Source organism: Eleutherodactylus coqui, chromosome 1, assembly GCF_035609145.1.
Source record: "Eleutherodactylus coqui strain aEleCoq1 chromosome 1, aEleCoq1.hap1, whole genome shotgun sequence".
Classification (NCBI taxonomy): domain Eukaryota; kingdom Metazoa; phylum Chordata; class Amphibia; order Anura; family Eleutherodactylidae; genus Eleutherodactylus; species Eleutherodactylus coqui.
Genome location: NC_089837.1, coordinates 51690900 through 51710929, shown reverse-complemented (window position 1 = coordinate 51710929; position 20030 = coordinate 51690900). Strand labels below are relative to the sequence as shown.

The 20030-nt window shown below is 45.9% G+C and overlaps 1 protein-coding gene across 1 annotated transcript in view; it reads right to left on the bottom strand.

Moving 5' to 3' along the window:
- Window positions 1-16780: 16780 nt before the first annotated feature.
- The window catches only part of LOC136620879 (cytochrome P450 2C14-like), a 43715-nt gene continuing 40465 nt past the window's right edge, over window positions 16781-20030 (bottom strand). The window contains exons 8-10 of the mRNA XM_066595932.1: window positions 19836-20020; window positions 18837-18978; window positions 16781-17832 (exon numbers count right to left, since the gene is read on the bottom strand). Coding sequence (XP_066452029.1) covers window positions 17648-17832; window positions 18837-18978; window positions 19836-20020 — 512 coding nt within the window. The 3' untranslated portion in view covers window positions 16781-17647. The remainder of the gene's footprint in view (window positions 17833-18836; window positions 18979-19835; window positions 20021-20030) is intronic.

The following is a 20030-nucleotide window of genomic DNA, read 5'->3' as shown; positions in this document are numbered from 1 at the left end:
CAAATTTTATTAACTCTTTAGTAGTTGAATACAGATCTTGTTTTGTTAGGCACATGTAGTCTCAATTCACCCGTATATCTGAGGTTCATAGAATACCTGGGGCCATATGTATCATGCTCTCTTTAACCGGGTGACTAGTATATAGTCTAATAGCAGAAAACCCCTCACATAACGATATTCCCAATTTTCATGTTCTGCTCCAATATGTAATAGTGCGTAACTAAACCGATTCTTTGTTAATTCACAATTCCATTGTGCTTATCATATAGATATTTTCAACTCATTAATAGGCCCTACAGGCTCAACAGGCTCGGTAGGCTTAAGAGGCTCAACAGGCTCAACAGGCTCAGTAGGCTTAACAGGTTCGATAGAGCCTTAGAGTTATATTTATGTAGAACCTAAATAACAAAGGTTTGCGTGCCATATGTGCCCGAAGTGTACATCTGACATCTTAAAATGTACGACAACGTGGGCTAACCATAATATAGGTCATCTGTAAAGGTCACAACAACGAACCACATCTGCAGGATTGATCATCTGTGGACGAAGGTACAATTATAGCTAGGTGAATGATTCCTCAGAGGTAGCCCCTCAAGATAACTGACTTCAAATACAGTGTGCCAGGTTGTCACTCAATTTAAATGACCCTATTATCCCTGAGGTGTATACCACAGGCTTCTGCATAGATATGCTAAATAAGCTAAATAGCCCTAATCTACTAGCCTGGGCCTGAGATTTAATGCTAATCACTAGTAGCTCAGCTCAGGTAGGTAGGTATAGAAACAGAATAAAGTAAAAGGAAATCAAATAAAAAAAACAACCTAGCAGCAGCTCCAGCCCTGAAGGTAGCTGCTAAATTCCTCAAGCACAACTGTACAACTGAAGCTCCCCAGAAATGAATTGTGCTGGGGAAATCTTGACATATTCCTGTTGTCCTGTAAAGTCATCTGCTCAGACTCGCTGTGACTGGAGACAAGAAGTCTGCCTCCGGACTCTTTCTTGTTTGCATTATAAATTGTTCACAATTTCATGGATTTTGTTTTCACAGGCAATTCATAGCCCTCGTGTACTCAGATGCAAAGCTGGATGGCTGTTTAGGTGTTAACCAACAAACAGGCTTAATGTTCTGCTTCAACTGAAGACAATGCAGCCTATACAAATTGTGAACATGTCATAATATGGTCCAAATCTAACCTATGGTACATCTTGGACAAATGTTATAACCACTCATACAGGATAAGACATGATACTGTTCACAATTCATAGCAAAGAGGAAAAGAAAACCCCTGAAAAAGTGAACTCTACCACATTATAGTCAAACATATTAATTACTAGTTTATGAAGCTGGCCACACCCTAAGCAAACATTGAGTTCTCAAATCTATATATATAAAATTGAATATATGCGTGTGTGTCTGTCTGTCTGTCTGTGTGTGTGTTTGTCCTTTATGCGCTACTACACCATTCATCCGATCGCCATGAAACTTTGGGAAGTTGTTAAGTACACTCCTGGGAAGACTATAGGCATAGTACAACTATCCTACGATAAATGGCGCACGTGCGTGCATCGTCGACAGTTACGCCCCCCCCCCCCACGTAGATCGTTCGATTTCCATCACTGCCACTAATTATCTCACTTCCCAATGTCGTACAAACATGAAATTTGGCACGAGCATTGATTATGTCATAAATAGGAAAAGCTAATGGGTCCCAACTCGATTATTCAATTGTAAGCGCCAAAGAATTAGCGTCCAAATTTTACGTACGGAATCGAATTTTCTCGCTTCCCAATGTCATAGAAACGTGAAATTTGGCACGGGCATTGAATATGTCATAAATAGGAAACGCTAATCGGTCCCAACTCAATTATTCAATTCTATGCGCCAAAGAATTAGCGTCCAAATTTTACGTACGGAATCGAATTCTCTCGCTTCCCAATGTCATAGAAACGTGAAATTTGGCACGGGCATTGAATATGTCATAAATAGGAAACGCTAATCGGTCCCAACTCGATTATTCAATTCTATGCGCCAAAGAATTAGCGTCCAAATTTTACGTACGGAATCGAATTCTCTCTCTTCCCAATGTAATAGAAACGTGAAATTTGGCAGGAGCATTGATTATGTCATAAATAGGAAACGCTAATCGGTCCCAACTCGATTATTCAATTCTATGCGCCAAAGAATTAGCGTCCAAATTTTACGTACAGAATCAAATTCTCTCGCTTCCCAATGTAATAGAAACGTGAAATTTGGCACGCGCATTGATTGTCATAAATAGGAAAAGCTATTGGGTCCCAACTCGATTATTCAATTCTATGTGCCAAAGAATTAGTGTCCAAATTTTACGTACGGAATCTAATTTTCTCGCTTCCCGATGTAATAGAAACTAGAAATTTGGCACGAGCATTGATTATGTCATAAATAGGAAAAGTTAATGGGAAGTTGCTGATTACACTCCTGGGAAGATTACTGGCATAGTACATCTATCCTACGATAGGTGGCGCGTGTGCGAGCGTCGTCGACAGTAATCCCCCCCCCCCCAGAAAAAGATCGTTTGATTTTCATCTCAAGCACAAAAGCAAAAGGCATTACGAGCAACGGGATGCGTGTTCAACTACAAAATGATGCATCCGCCGAACGTATCACAAGACAATTCCTGGATATTGAGAATGCTGAGGTAAAATAAAAGCTGTGCTGTGATTGGTTGCTATATATTATACCGCTGAGGTAAAATGAATGCTGTGCTGTGATTGGTTGTTATATATAATATACTGAGGTAACATGAAAGCTGCTCTGTGATTGGTTGTTATATATTATACTGCTGAGGTAAAATAAAAGCTGTGCTGTGATTGGTTGCTATATATTATACCGCTGAGGTATCCTAAAAAAGCTGCGCTGTGATTGGTTGTTATCTAGATATATAAAAACGAATGTCTGTCTGTCTGTCTTCGCAGCAACGCGCGACGGGTAAGCTAGTAATCTATAAATATAAAATTGAATGTATGTGTGTGTGTCTGTCTGTTTGTCCTTTATGCGCTACTACACCATTCATCCGATCGCCATGAAACTTTGGGAGGTTGTTGAGTACACTCCTGGGAAGATTACTGGCATAGTACATTTATGCTATGATAAATGGCGCGCATGTGAGCGTCGTCTACAGTTACACCCCCCCCCCCACGTAGATCATTCGATTTCCATTATTGCCACTAATTCTCTCACTTCCCGATGTCATAGAAACATGAAATTTGGCACAAGCATTGATTATGTCATAAATAGGAAAAGTTAATAGGTTCCAACTCGATTATTCAATTCTAAACGCAAAAGAATTAGCGTCCAAATTTTACGTACGAAATCTAATTCTCTCACTTTCCAATGTCATAGAAACTTGAAATTTGGCACGAACATTGATTCTGTCATAAATAGGAAAAGCTAATGGGTCCCAATTCTATTATTCAATTCTAAGCGCCAAAGAATTAGCGGCCAATTTTTATGTATGGAATCTAATTTTCTCACTTCCCAATGTAATTTGGCACGAGCATTGATTATGTCATAAATAGGAAAAGTTAATGGGTCCCAACTCGATTATTCAATTCTAAGTGCCAAGGAATTAGCGTCAAAATTTTACGTACGGTATCTAATTCTCTCACTTCCCAATGACATAGAAACTTGAAATTTGGCAGGAGCATTGATTACGTCCGAGCTTGATACTCGAGATGCTCGTTACTCAAGACGAGCACCACGCGGTGTTCGAGTCACTTCCATTTTCTTCCCAGAAAATTTTGCGCCGTTTTCTGGCCAATAGAAACACAGGAAAGGCATTACAACTTCCTCCTGTGAAGTTCCAGCCCTACACCACCCCCCTGCAGTGAGTGGCTGGGGAGATCAGCTGACACCAGAGTATATAAACTGGGGCCGCCTGCGGCTCGCCACAGATGCACACTGAGAGAGATTAGGAAAAGTGCCGTCTTGCTGTAGCTGCTATAGGGAGAGTGTTAGTCTGTTATCTTCGACTTCAAGAACCCCAACGGTCCTTCTTAGGGCCACATCTGACCGTGTGCAGTACTGTTGAGGCTGCTTTTAGCAGTTTTGGAAAAAAAAATTTTGTATATCGGGCGTGCAGACCACAGCGTCCTCAGTCTGCAGTCATTTTACTGAATATAGGGGCAGTACTGGTGAGGCTGGGACAGTGGTACAGGGAAAGAGGTATACTGGCTATATAGGCAGTGGGCTTTTTCAAAAAAATTGGGAAAAAAAATCTTTGGGCTGCCTGTGACCATCTTCAGTTTACTGCGTGTCTGCTGGGGGTAGTAGTCGCTCATTATTACCCAACTAGGTGTTACTGCAGCCTTGTGCATAATTTTTTCTGGCTGCACTGTGCTTTCAATAACCACAGTCATCCTCCAACAGGGAAATCCATATACAGGCTATATAGGCAGTGGGCTTTTTCCCAAATTGGAAAAAAATACTATATTTGGGCTGCCTGCGACCGTCTTCAGTTTACTGCATGTCTGCTGGGGGTAGTAGTCGCTCATTATTACCCAGCTAAGCATTACAGCAGGCTTGCGCATAATTGTTTCCTGGCTCTGCTGTGTCCGTTACATGATCGCCGTCATCCTGCCAGAGGGAAAGAGTATACATATATACGCTGCATACGGTGTCTGTCTGGTTTTTCACCTCACCATTTAAAAAATTGAAGCAAAATACTTAAGGCCTACCACTGGCCTTTGGCCACTTGACTGGTTCTTCGCTGTGAATTCCAGTAGCTCAGTCATACGCACCTAGGTCTCACTACAGGCTTGCGGATAATTGTTTCCTGGCTCTGCTGTGTCCATTACATGATCGCCGTAATCCCGCCAGAGGGAAATAGTATACATATATACGCTGCATACGGTGTCTGTCTGGTTTTCACCTCACCATTTTAAAAAATTGAAGCAAAATACTTAAGGCCTACCACTGGCCTTTGGCCACTTGACTGGTTTTGCACTGTGAATTCCAGTACAGGCTTGCGCATAATTGTTTCCTGGCTCTGCTGTGCGTTCAGTAAGCGAAGTCAGCCTCCAACTATAGGCCAATAAGCAGCACATTTAATTACAGCGTTCTGTTTCTGCTCTACTCGTAATACACCATGCTGAGGGGTAGGGGTAGGCCTAGAGGATGTGGACGCGGGCGAGGACGCGGAGGCCCAAGTCGGGGTGTGGGCACAGGCCGAGCTCCTGGTCCAGGTGTATTGCAGCCGACTGCTGCGGGATTAGGAGAGAGGCAAGTTTCTGAGGTCCCCAGATTCATCTCACAATTAATGGGTCCACGCGGTAGACCATTATTAGAAACTGAGCAGTGTGAGCAGGTCCTGTCGTGGATGGCAGAAAGTGCATCCAGCAATCTATCGACCACCCAGTCTTCTACGCCGTCCACAGCTGCAACTCTGAATCCTCTGGCTGCTGCTCCTCCTTCCTCCCAGCCTCCTCACTCCATTACAATGACACATTCTGAGGAGCAGGCAGACTCCCAGGAACTGTTCTCGGGCCCCTGCCCAGAATGGGCAGCAATGGTTCCTCTCCCACCGGAAGCGCAAAAGAATTAGCATCCAAATTTTATGTACGGAATCTAATATTCTCACTTCCCGATGTAATTTGGCACGAGCGTTGACTATGTCATAAATAGGAAAAGTTAATGGGTCCCAACTCGATTATTCAATTCTAAGCGCCAAAGAACTAGCGTCCAAATTTTACGTACGGCATCTAATTCTCTTACTTCCCAATGTCATAGAAACTTGAAATTTGGCACGAGCATTGATTACGTCATAAATAGGAAAAGTTAATGGGTCCCAACTCGATTATTTAATTCTAAGCGCCAAAGAATTAGCGCCCAAATTTTACTTACGGAATCTAATTTTCTCGTTTCCCAATGTCATAGAAACTTGAAATTTGGCACGAGCATTGATTATGTCAGAAATAGGAAAAGCTAAATGGTCCCAACTCGATTATTTAATTCTAAGCGCCAAAGAATTAGCATCCACATTTTACGTACGGAATCTAATTCTCTCACTTCCCAATGGCATAGAAACTTGAAATTTGGCACGAGCATTGATTATGTCATAAATAGGAAAAGTTAATAGGTAGAGATGAGCGAGCGCACTCGTCCGAGCTTGATGCTCGTTCGAGCATTAGGGTGTTCGAGATGCTTGTTACTCGAGGCGAGCACCACGCGACGCTCGACTCTATTACATTTCCTTCCCTGAGAAATTTGTGCCCTTTTCTGGCCAATAGAAACACAGGGAAGGCATTACAACTTCCTCCTGTGACGTTTCAGCCCTATCCCACCCCCCTGCAGTGAGTGGCTGGCGAGATCAAGTGACCCCCCGAGTATTTAAATCTGCCCCGCCCGCGGCTCGTCACAGACACACGCTAAGAGAGATCAGGGACAGTGCTGCTGCTGCTATAGGGACAGTGCTAGCATCTTCAAGAACCACAACGGCCCTTCTTAGGACCACAGCTCACCTAGTGCATTACTGTTGTGGCTGCTGTGAGCAGTTTTGCACAATTTTTTTTTTAATGTATATCGGGCGTGCAGGCTGTAGCGTTCTCAGGCTGCAGTCTGTACTACAGTATAGGGGCACTATTGGTCAGGCAGGGACAGTGGTAGTGTAGAATCCTGTCTACAAGAACCCCAACGGTCCTTCTTAGGGCTACCTCTGACCGTGTGCATTTTACAGGTTGTCTGGTGGGAGTTGTAGTGCATCACTATTGCACAGCCAGCCCTTATTGCAGCCTTCCGTATAATATTTTTTCTGGCTGCACTTTGCGTTACAATACGGCTCTCAGCGTCAAACTGTACGCCAATAATTCCATAATGTTTTACACCGGTCTGTGTCTGCAGTGAACTTAACACACAGCGTACGGCCACAGCAACTGATAGAGGGAAAGTCATATACACACTATAAAGCCTGTATTCTTTTTTTTTAAAAAAAAAGCTCCTTCGTTGAGCTACATCTGACTGTCTGAAATTTACAGGGTGTCTGGTGGGAGTTGCATTGCATCACTATTGCACAGCTAAGCCTGTTTGCAGCCTTCCGTATTATTTTTTTCTGCTTGCAGATTGCGTTACAATACCGCTGTCCACCTCAAACTGCCAATAATTCCCTAATTTTTTACACCGGTCTGTGTCTGCAGTGAACTTAATGCACAGCCTACGGCCACAGCCACTTATAGAGGGAAAGTCATATACACACTACATAGACTGTATTCTTTTTTTTTTTTAAAAAAAAGGTGCTTCGTTGGGCTACCTCTGGCCATCTGAAATTTACAGGGTGTCTGGTGGGAGTTGCAGTGCATCACTATTGCACAGCTAGGCCTGTTTGCAGCCTTCCGTATTCTTTGTTTCTGCCTAGAGTTAGCGTTACAATACCGCTGTCAGCCTGAAAGTGTATGCAAATAAGTCCATAATTATCAGCGCTCTGTGTCTGCTCTATTCGTAATCCACCATACTGAGGGGTAAGGGTAGGGCTCGTGGACGTAGACACGGACGAGGAAGCGGAGGTCCAAGTGAGGGTGTGGGCACAGGCCGAGTTCCTGGTCCAGGTGAATCGCAGCCGGCTGCTGCGGGATTAAGAGAGAGGCAAGTTTCTGGGGTCCCCAACTTCATACCACAATTTATGGGTCCATGTGGTAGACCTTTATAACAAACAGAGCAGTGTGCGCAGGTCCTGTCGTGGATGGCAGAAAATGCATCCAGCAATGTATCGACCACCCAGTCTTCTACGCCGTCCACTGCTGCAACTCTGAATCCTCTGGCTGCTGCTCCTCCTTCCTCCCAGCCTCCTCACTCCATGAAAATGACACATCCTGATGAGCAGGCAGACTCCCAGGAACTGTTCTCGGGTCCCTGCATTGATTGGGAAAAAATGGTTTCTCTCTCACCTGAGGAGTTTGTCGTGACCGATACCCAACCTTTGGAAAGTTCCCGGAGTCCACGTGATGAGGCTGAGGACTTCCGGCAACTGTCTCAAGAGATTTCAGTGGGTGAGGAGGACGATGATGATGAGACACAGTTGCCTATCAGTGAGGTAGTAGTAAGGGCAGTAAGTCCGAGGGAGGAGCGCACAGTGGATTCGGAGGAAGAGCAGCTGGACGATGAGGTGACTGACCCCACCTGGTTTGCTAAGCCAACTCAGGACAGGTCTTCAGAGGGGGAGGCAAGTGCAGCAGGACAAGTTGGAAGAGGCAGTGGGGTGGCCAGGGGTAGAGACAGGGCCAGAGCGAATAATCCCCCAACTGTTACCCAAAGCACCCCCTCGCGCCAAGCCACCGTGCAGAGGCCTAGGTGTTCAAAGGTGTGGATGTTTTTCAGTGAGAACGCGGACAACCGACGAACAGTGGTGTGCAACCTGTGTCGCGCCAAGATCAGCCGGGGAGCCACCACTACCAGCCTCACCACCACCAGCATGCGCAGGCATATGATGGCCAAGCAGTCCACAAGGTGGGACGAAGGCTGTTCACTGCCTCCGGGTCACACCACTGCCTCTTCCCCTGTGCCACAACCTGCCACTCAGATCCAACCCCCCTCTCAGGACACAAGAATGAGTGCCTCCCCGCCTGCACCCACACCCTCCCCTCCGCTGTCCTCAACCCAGTCTCTCAGCGCAGCGTTCAGCTGTCGCTAGCTCAAGCGTTGAAGCGAGAGTGCAAATACGCCGCCACGCACCCGCACGCTCAAGCTTTAAACGTGCACATTGCCAAATTAATCAGTCTGGAGATGCTGCCGTACAGGCTTGTGGAAACGGAGGCTTTCAAAAATATGATGGCGGCGGCGGTCCCACGCTACTCGGTCCCCAGTTGCCACTATTTTTCCCGGTGTGCCGTCCCAGCCCTACACCAGCACGTCTCCCGCAACATCAATCGTACCCTCACCAGCGTGGTTACTGGGAAGGTCCACTTAACCACGGACACGTGGACAAGTACTGGCGAGCAAAGCCACTATATATCCCTGACGGCACATTGGGTGAATTTGGTGGAGGCTGGGACCGAGTCAGAGCCTGGGACCGCACACACCCAGAATAGTGGGTCCTTCCTCGGTTCTGGTATCTGCGGCGGTCTATGCCACCTCCTCTAAACCCTCCCCTTCCTCCTCCTACGCAACTTCTACCTCTCAATTAAGAAATGTGAGCAGCACGTTGCCAGCAGTCGGTGTGGCGTGGCAGCACAGCGGTGGGCAAGCGTTAGCAGGCCGTGCTGAAACTACTTTGCCTAGGTGACAAGAGGCACACGGCCCACGAACTGTTGCAGGGTCTGACAGAGCAGACCGAACTCTGGCTTTCGACGCTAAGCCTCCAACCAGGCATGGTTGTGTGTGACAATGGCCGTTTCCTGGTGGCGGCTCTGCAGCTCGGCAGCCTCACACACGTGCCATGCCTGGCCCACATCTTCAATCTGGTGGTTCAGCGGTTTCTAAATAACTACCCGCACTTGTCTGACCTGCTCGGCAAGGTGCGCCGCATCTGTGCACATTTCCGCAAGTCCACCATGGACGCTGCCACCCTGAGGACCCTGCAACATCGGTTTTATCTGCCAGAGCACCGACTGCTGTGTGATGTGCCCACATGGTGGAATTCTACGCTGCACATGTTGGCCAGGCTCTATGAGCAGCATAGAGCAATAGTGGAATACCAACTCGAACATGGGCGGCGTAGAGGTAGTCAGCCTCCCCAATTCTTTACCGAGGAGTGGGCCTGGATGGCAGACATCTGCCAGGTCCTCAGAAACCTTGAGGAGTCTACCCAGATGGTGAGCGGCGATGCTGCAATCATTAGTGTTACCATCCCTCTGCTATGCCTGCTGAGGAGTTCGCTGCAAGGCATAAAGGCCGACACTTTTCGGTTGGAACAGGAGACAGGAGATGACAGTATGTCGCTTGATAGCCAGACCACCCTCATGTCTATATCTCAGCGCATTTTGGAGGGGGAGGGGGAGGAGCAGGAGGGTGACCAGGAGGAGGGGGAAGAGACAGCTGGGCACACTGCAGAGAGTACCCATGCTGCTTGCCTCTCATCTGTTCAGCGTGTATGGGCTGCGGAGGAGGAGGAGGATCCTGAAAGTCATCTTGCTAGCGAGGACAGCCATGTCTTGCGTACCGGCACCCTGGCACGCGTGGCTGACTTCATGTTAGGCTGCCTTTCTCGTGACCTTCGCGTTACACGCATTCTGGCCACTACGGATTACTGGGTGTACACCCTTCTCGACCCACGTTACAAGGAGAACCTTTCCATTCTCATTCCCGAAGAGGAAAGTGGTACGAGAGTGATGCTATACCACAGGGCCCTGGTGGACAAAGTGATTCCAAACTAGCCATCTGACAGTGCGAGCGGCAGAAGACGCAGTTCCGAGGGCCAAGTAGCAGGGAAGGCGCAGAGATCAGGCAGCATGTTCAGCGCAGGCATGGGAACACTCTCCAAGGCCTTTGCCAGCTCCACAGCAAGACTGCGTCACCACTCTCCAGTCAAGGCTGAGTCAGAGGGAGCACTGTAAAAAGATGGTGAGGGAGTACGCAGTCGATCGTACCACCGTCCTCCGTGATGCCTCTGCTCCGTACAACTATAGGGTGTCAAAGCTGGACACGTGGCATGAACTTGCGCTGCATGCCCTGGAGGTGCTGGCTTGCCCTGCCGCTAGCGTATTGTCATAAAGGGTGTTTAGTGCCGCTGGGGGAATCATCACGGACAAGCGTACCCGCCTGTCAACTGCCAGTGCCGACATGTTTACACTCATAAAGATGAACAAAGCCTGGATTTCCCCAGACTTCTCTTGTCCACCGCGGAGAGCAGCGGAACCTAAAGATTCTTTTCACTGCAACCGCAGATAAAACCACTCTTCTCAATCACCGGATTGGGCATTTAGCTTTGTCAATCTGTCTCTGATATTTGTCCTCCTCCTGCTGCTCCTCCTCCAGAAACAACATGTCATTGCGCTGTACTGCCAATTTTTCTGCGGCGCAAAAGGCTCATCTAACAATGTTTTTACAATTTTTAAAAGTTTCAAAAGTATACTTTCACAAGAACCAATTTTTTCAACAGGGCTGCCTCCAGGCTCTGTTACAAATTAAAGGGGTTGTCCCGCGCCGAAACGGGTTTTTTTTTTTTCAACCCCCCCCCCCGTTCGGCGCGAGACAACCCCGATGCAGGGAAGTAAAGAAAGTTTACCGGAGCGCTTACCTTAATCCCCGCGCTCCGGTGACTTCAATACTTACCGCTGAAGATGGCCGCCGGGATCCTCTGTCTTCGTGGACCGCAGCTCTTCTGTGCGGTCCACTGCCGATTCCAGCCTCCTGATTGGCTGGAATCGGCACGTGACGGGGCGGAGCTACACGGAGCCGCTCTCTGGCACGAGCGGCTCCATAGAAGACTGCTGAAGACCCGGACTGCGCAAGCGCGGCTAATTTGGCCATCGGAGGCCAAAAATTAGTCGGCACCATGGAGACGAGGACGCCAGCAACGGAGCAGGTAAGTATAAAACTTTTTATAATTTCTGTATGGCTCATAATTAATGCACAATGTACATTACAAAGTGCATTATTATGGCCATACAGAAGTGTATAGACCCACTTGCTGCCTCGGGACAACCCCTTTAAGCAACAGCGAGCTGTTTCTTTCAAAAAATATTTATGGGTTTCACCTGCCCTCTCAGTTGAGCAATTTTTCAGAGGTACACGTGTACTCTTGGTAAACTAATTTTTCGGGCCCACGTCTACACTCTTATCCAACTAATTTTTACGGCCTTCTCCTACACTCATGGTACCCCAATGTTTCAGAGATTGGCCTATACTAAAACTACAGAAATTTTACCGGGGTCTGCCTGCCTATACTTCTGCTACAAGATTGTTTCTTGGGTCTGCCTATACTGCTGCCACATAAATGTTGCAAGGGATTGCCTATAATGCGGCTACAAAAATGTTACAGGGGTCTGCCTATACTTCTGCCACTTAAATGTTACAGGGGTTTTCCTATACTCTTGCTACCAAAAAGTTACAGTGGTCAGCTTATACTGCTGCCACGTAAATGTTACAGGGGTCTACCTATACTGCTGTTCCATAAATGTTACAGGGGTCTGCCTATACTTCTGCCACGTAAATGTTACAGGGGTATGCCTATACTTCTACTACAAGAATGTTACAGGGGTTTGCCTATACTTCTGCCACGTAAATGTTACAGGGGTCTTCCTATACTGCTGCTCCATAAGTGTTACAGGGGTCTGCCTATACTGCTGTTCCATAAATGTTACAGGAGTCTGCCTATACTTCAGCCACGTAAATGTTACAGGGGTATGCCTATACTTCTACTACAAGAATGTTACAGGGGTCTGCCTATCCTTCTGCCACGTAAATGTTACAGGGGTCTTCCTATACTGCTGCTCCATAAGTGTTACAGGGGTCTGCCTATACTGCTGCTACATAAATGTTACAGGGGTCTGCCTATACTGCTGCCACATAAATGTTATAGGGGTCTGCCTATACTTCTACTACAGAAATGGTGCTGGGGTCTGCCTATACTGCTGCTCCATAAATGTTACAGGGGTCTGCCTGTACTTCTGCCCCATAAATATTACATGGGTCTGCCTATACTTCTGCCACGTAAATGTTACAGGGGTCTGCCTATACTTCTATTACAGAAATGGTGCTAGGGTCTGCCTATACTGCTACTCCATAAATGTTACAGGGGTCTGCCTATACTGCTCCTACATAAATGTTACAGGTGTCTGCCTATACTGCTGCCACTTAAATGTTGCAGGGGTCTGCTTATACTTCTGCCACGTTAATGTTACAGGGGTCTGCCTATACTTCTACGACAGAAATGGTGCTCGGTCTGCCTAAACCGCTGCTACAGAACTGATACTGGGGTCTGCCTATACTGCTGCTACATAAATGGCACTGGGGTCTGCCTATACTTCTGCCACGTAAATGTTACAGGGGTCTACCTATACTTCTGCCACGTAAATGTTACAGGGGTCTGCCTATACTCCTGCTACCAAAAAGTTACAGGGGTCAGCTTATACTGCTGCTCCATAAATGTTACAGGGGTCTGCCAATACGTCTGCCACATAAATGTTACAGGGGTCTGCCTATACAGCTGCTCCATAAATGTTACAGGGGTCTGCCGATACGTCTGCCACGTAAATGTTACAGGGGTCTGCCTATACTTCTGCCACGTTAATGTTACAGGGGTCTGCCTATACTTATACTACAGAAATGGTGCTGGGGTCTGCTTATACTACTGCTACAGAACTGATACTCGGGTCTGCCTATACTGCTGCTACATAAATGTTAGTGGGGTCTGCCTATACTGCTGCCACTTAAATATTGCAGGGGTCTGCTTATACTTCCGCCACGTTAATGTTACAGGGGTCTGCCTATACTTCTATTACAGAAATGGTGCTGGGATGTGCCTATACTGCTGCTACAGAGCTGATACTGGGGTCTGCCTGTACTGCTGCTACAGAGCTGATACTGGGGTCTGCCTGTACTGCTGCTACAGAGCTGATACTGGGGTCTGCCTGTACTGCTGCTACATAAATGTTACTGGGGTCTGCCTATACTTCTACAGAAATGGTACTACTGGGGTTTGCCTATACTACTGTAACCGAAATGTTACTGGCGTCTGCTTATACCTTTTTTACTGGAATGTTACAGGGGTCTGTTTATACTATGGGTGCACACAAACTTCCCATCGCAGTGTTTTACCTATCTGGCCTAAAAACACTCACTGACTAGGGCATGAATTGTGGGCTGATGCCAATATGTATTTTCTCTCATGCTACCAGAGTTATTTGTGAAACTCGTTTGGGCCACTGAAGAGGAGTGTTACTGCCTTAATGAGACGTTCACAGCTGTACTAGCATCGGAGTCTACTCTATGCCCGCGTTTGCTGAGGGTGTGTGCAGTGGCCTATGTCCTCGGCGGAGTGAAAGTCTGTCATGTTTGGGCACTGTAATTTCTTCATGTTTATTACTTTCTTTTGGTTCCTTCTGCTCACCTATGCTGTGGGTGCACACAGACTTCCCATCGCGGTGATTTACCTGTCTGGCACAAAGTCACTGACTGACTTGGGTAGGGTGCAGAGTTCAGATGGCTTTACCCTTGCGGTGTCGATTGAGCTATCCGACACCAACACAGAATGAATAGTGTGAGGGGACCCGGATTGCCCATTGCTATGTCACTCGCGACACCTTGGGTACCACAGTGTGTTTGCTGGGACCGAGCCGGACCCAGGGCCTGCTCACATACTTCCCACACAGGGTACAGTGGGTCCTGGTCATGGTTTCTTGGCCTTGTAATGCCACCTCCTCCTCCTGCTTGAGGTCAGGGGATTAGCACTGGGCATCATGTATTTGCTCTTGTGTTACCACAGTTATCTGATACACTGGTTTGGACCAAAGAGGAGCAGCATTACTCCATTAATGAGACGTTCTATGCTGTGCTAGCATCGAAATCTGCTTCATGCCGGCGATTGCTGAGGGTGTGGGCTGAGGCCTATGTCCCAGGGGAACTCCAACGGTGCCAGGTTGGGCCTGTGGAACTTTTTCCTGGCTAATCCAGTGATTGGAGTGGTGAAAGAAAATGTAACTGATTTACTGAGCCCGTCGCAGCTGAACTGGCATTGAAGTCCGCTTCATGTCCGCGATTGCTGAGGATGTGGGCTGCGGCCTATGTCCCGGTGGAACTGCAACTGTGCCAGGTTGGGCCTGTGAAACTTTTTCCTGGCTAATCCAGTCATTGGAGCGTTGAAAGAAAACGTAACTGATTTACTGAGACCTTCGCAGCTGAACTAGCATCGAAGTCCGCTTCATGTCCGCGATTGCTAAGGGTGTGGGCTGGAGCCTATGTCCTTGGCACAGTGAAAGTCTGCCATGTTTGGGTACTCTGATTTCTTTATGGTTCATGTCGCCTAGGACCCAGCTATGCTGTTGGTGCCCACTTAGTTCCCATCGCGGTGTTTGACCTGTCTGGCACAAAGATCCTGACTGACTTGGGTAGGGTGCAGAGTGCAGATGGCTTTCCCCTTGTGGTGTCGATTGAGCTATCTGACACCTACACAGAATGAATCGTGTGTGGGCACATGGATTCTCCATTGCTATGTAACTCGCAGCACCTTGGGTCATACAAGATGGAGGCTGGGAACGAGCCCTGGACCCGCTCCCATGAAGATCGAATGTCAATTTCTCATCAATTCTCAACAGCATTGTGGGCTATCGCCCAGCCCTATCGAAGAGGGTCGCTGCCTGGCCCTGCCAACCCTCTGCTGTGTGTACCTGCGGTTTCTCCTCATTGCAGACGCGCTTGGAAATAGACATGAGGGTGGTGTAGCTATGAAGCAAGCGTGTGGCATGAGGGCAGCTGAAGGCTGGGCAGGGAAACTTTTGTGTGCGCTGTGGATGTAGGGTCGTGTGAGGGGTTGGGCAGCATGTAACCCAGGAGAAGAGGCAGTGGTGTGACCCCCAGGCAGTGATTGTGCTTGGTTAATGAGGGTTTTTCCAAAGTAAAAATTGTTAGGAGGGGGGGGGCAGACTCTTGCCCCTATTGTGGCACCTGGGAGCCTGAAATGCAGCCCTGCATGCTGCCCCTGCCCTATCCATTTTTATTGTGGTGTTTCCATGGATTTCGAATGTTTTCTGGTTTTTCACAAGTGAAGACCTATCCGGAGCATCGGTCATATACAAAAATGCTCGAGTCCCCAATTGACTTCAATGGGGTTCGTTACTCGAAACGAGCTCTCGCGCATTGCAAAAAGTATGATTCGAGCAATGAGCACCCGTGGATTTTGGTGCTCGCCCATCTCTAATTATGATTCATCAGACCAGGTCACCTATGTGTATTGCTCCAAAATCCAGTTCTAATGCTCACATGGCCTTTGTAGGCATTTTTGGCTATAGACAGGAGTCATATTGTGTGTACTCTGACTGGTCTGTGTGATCTGGGTATACCTAGAAGTAACTTGTTCAGCAGTTTATACTGTAGTATATTTCTGTGGCATTGGACCTGATGGACTTATCTTCATTCCTCATGCACATCAATGATCCTAAAGTATCCATAACCTTGTCACCTGTTCCCTCATGTTCTTCCTTTGACCATTTTGGAAGTACTAACCACCAGGAACAGCATACAAGGCCTGCTGTTTTGGAGATGTTCTGACCCAGTCATCTAAATTCACTCAATTCCTTACACCTGTCCATTTTGAACTTCAAGAAACAACTGAGCACTTGCTGCCCCATGCTATATATACCACCCGATGGACACTATTGTCACGACATATTAACTATTATTCACAGTTACATCACCAATAAGTGGGTAAAAAGTTATGATTGATTGATTACATATATATGCACACACACAATCTTTGTTTTCAAAAATTGTACGATTACCCAATTATACCATAAAATACCCACACAACACGCAATATAGTGCTAAACTAATGTTTCCATATAGTGTCCACATAATACTAATGAATGTTGCATTTTTTCCATTTCACCTTCCGATTGCTTTTGGGGGGCTAATCCATGGGGGCCCATATTTTGAGCTACAGTAAGTAACTTTTTTTTCCATACAACTGTTCTCTGAGAGGCAAAGTTTTTTTGTTTTTCTATCAGTGCAGCCGAATGAACTGCATAGTGTTTTTTGTAAGACGGGTTGTAGATTTCTGTTGTATCACTTTTTAGTTATGTATGATTTACTGAATAGCTGTTACCATTTTTTATTCCCATTGGTAGGAGGGAAAACAAGAAAACTGTGATTCCACCATTGTTCTTTTGGGATTTTTACGTTTTAATACTTTATGCAGAATAAAAAAGTTCTTGCCTTTTTACTTTGATAAGGTTTATGGAAAAAAAATAAAATGTCCCAACTTCCATATGAGCTCCATAGAAATGCTGTTTTTGGTACCACGTTATCATTTTCACATACAATAGATCTGAAGTTCAGTATGTCAAATGCAACATTTTCAGCCCACAACAAGACCTTTTATGCAGTAAAGCTCCACAAACTCAGTAGGCAAAGCTTGGTTTGTCTTATTATTTTAAATAGGCCTTATACTGAGAAGACATCCAGAGTGTGACGTGAGGTCCTCTTCTAGTGTTTGACTGGCTCAACAAAGTCCCAGAGAATTATCTGGTAAGACGCTGTAAAGAGGTCAGATAAAAGGGGCAATTGTCCATGCCAGACCATATCCCAGTTCCTTTTAGTATTTATAGCTCAGCGATGTTCATCATAATGAGTGATTCTATATGTACCTCCAAATACATGCTAGCTTGCGGTATCATAATTGCACCTTACAGTCCTACAGACAAGACGTATTTTGGAAAATGTTTACATGACCATCCAACATTAAAAATGTTTTAATGTCCCATCTGTCACCAGTAATAACTAGAAGAAATATGGTCACCAAGTGTTCATGATAATTGCCATACACATCACAGCAATAAAAGACTGCGGCCCGGTGTTTGGACAAGATATCATCATCATCCATTCCAGTGATTGAACATGGAAGTTACCAGCCATGCAGATAAATTAAAAGGTCTTCAATGTAGCCACAAATTGACATTTTTACTGCAGAGGGGTCCCAACCAAATTTTGCATTCAAGAGCCTCGACTGACTTTGATACAGCCCTGTTAGTCATTATGACGTGACACAGCACACATTTTATGGAACATGGGTGCATTGGTAAACCCAACTACAGGAGTAATGTCAACCTCAGTGTCAGGAGGAGCCTGGAAAGTAAAGTTTTGCATCAGTCTTGTAAAGAAGAGGAATAGCTCAGCTTTAGCCAGGATCTCTCCAGCGCATCGCCTTTTACCTAGAAGAAGAAGAAAAAGAAATGTTTGTCGGTCCTGGTCATGTGATGGGCATGGATTGCTCGTTAGAATGCATTAAGCAGGTTCCTACTGAATTTCAGCAAACCAAAAGGAGTCAATACAGAAGAAAAAATTGTATAACTTTTGATTATACAAAGACCGAAATGTCTTTTCCAATACCGAAATTGAACATTACTACCTAAACCCAGAAATTGTTGTAAAGTAGAAAATGATAAACAGTTCCCAGAAGAACCTCCAAGTCTCCTGGCGGATGGTCCATTTACCCCGGCCAAGAATTGGCTCTCTGGAATGAGCATTCAACAAAGTAGGTCCTTCAACACTCATTGACTGCTGTTCACACAAGGTAGATGATCAATTTTACGAGGATGAACAGTCAGTCATTTCAATACATTTATCACTGCTTGGCTTTACATCTCCTCATTTACAAAGCCAACCAGCAAGATTTTTCTTACACTTAAACCAGCAGAATAGTTGAATGTTTCTCTGCTTGCTCATTGGCTGCTCATTTGCATTGACAGGCCCAATTATTGAAAATGAATGTTACGGCATCAATGATTTTTACATCACAAAACATTTGATCTGCTGACTTTTGCTCATTTGTTAGCCACTTACACAAATGTTCATCCCTGACTGCTGTCCTACATAAAATGGCCTTTAGTTTAGAGGGTCAACATTAGTTTTTGGGATCTGTATTCACTTTGGGGTGTGATGGAGGGGTGATACTTGCAATGATAAATGGGGTGTGTGCTGTATGAATGAGCTGGGCATTAGTTTAAAAAAAAAAGGTTTGTGTTGCTCAATACATGGCGTCTTGTAATCTGGTCAATTTCATCTTTCTATATTCTAACTTATGACATCAAGTGCAATTATGATATGATCCAACCAATGACTGAGGAAACAGCCTGTCACATCCTCATCCGGCAAGCACAATGCAAACATGGACCAAGCAGCAATGTCTGCCAATGAATTTTTTTACCCACAATACCTGCTGAAAACGGCAGAAATGCTTCATTTTTCACAAAGTGTCCTTGGGAATCAAGAAAATGTTCTGGATAAAATTCATCCGGTTTTTCAAAGTAATTTTTATCCTTGAGTACAGAAGACAATGAGAGAAGAACTTCAGTGCCCTGGAAACAGAGGAGTGGAACAGATAAGATACATGATAAAGAATTCTCTAGTATTCTGGGCAGCTCTGTTAGGGGTCCATATACCTAGCGACAGCATGTGGTTTTGTCATAGATTGCCTTGGTTATTTTTGGCTGCCTTGTTTTTGCAGGTGACACACAATCAAAAATACATGGAATATCTTGGTAAAACCATATGTTTTTAGCAAACACAGCACACTACAGGGTGTAAGGGCACCCTCATACATGGTAGCTCCATTATGAAGGAAAGCTGTGGGAAATCAAATTACAAATAATTGACCCAATAGCTACAGAGTGGCAAATGATTATGGCGCATGCTGCACGGGGAAGATATATCGACTGTCATAGTGCAGCAGCACATATTTCTCTGATTGTCTGTAACTGTTTTACAGCACACAGTATAAAAGGGCTCCCTGGGTGGCAAACGGAGCCTTCTTAAGTGTGAAAGATAGGGCCTCAATATTGCCCTGCCTTCTCTTCGAAATGGCCTTGACCGGCAGAGCCAGGGATAGTGGGGTCTCCCCTTCTTCGCAAGGAGACAATCGACTTTTTCTTAAAACTGCTTCCTGAAAATTAGCTGATCACAACGATCAGTTGTAATCTGTGGAGGAGCCGGAAGTGTTCAATTTCCCTGCAGCACCTCCACAGGTGAGATGAAGTATTAGTGTCCATTGAAAGCAACAGTTTCAGCCCTCCAGGAAGAGAAACACTGTAGGTGCTTTTCTCCAATAGGGAAACTGGCATCATTAACCATGAACTCCCCAATGGGGCATATCAAGATGGGTTTCTAAACCAGATCATCCCTTTAATAATTTCCAACTATGACATTTCTCTCTTACTTTTGGCAGGAAGTAGCCTCTGAACATCATGTCTTGAGTTGTAGCATGTGGAGCGACTGCAGGTACAATATTCCCAAATCTCTGAATCTCATGTACGACAGCGTCCGTGTAGGGCATTTGTTTGCGATGTTCTATTTGGGGCCGGCGTAGTCCGATTATTTGCTCAATCTCCTTTTGAACATTTTCTGAATAAAA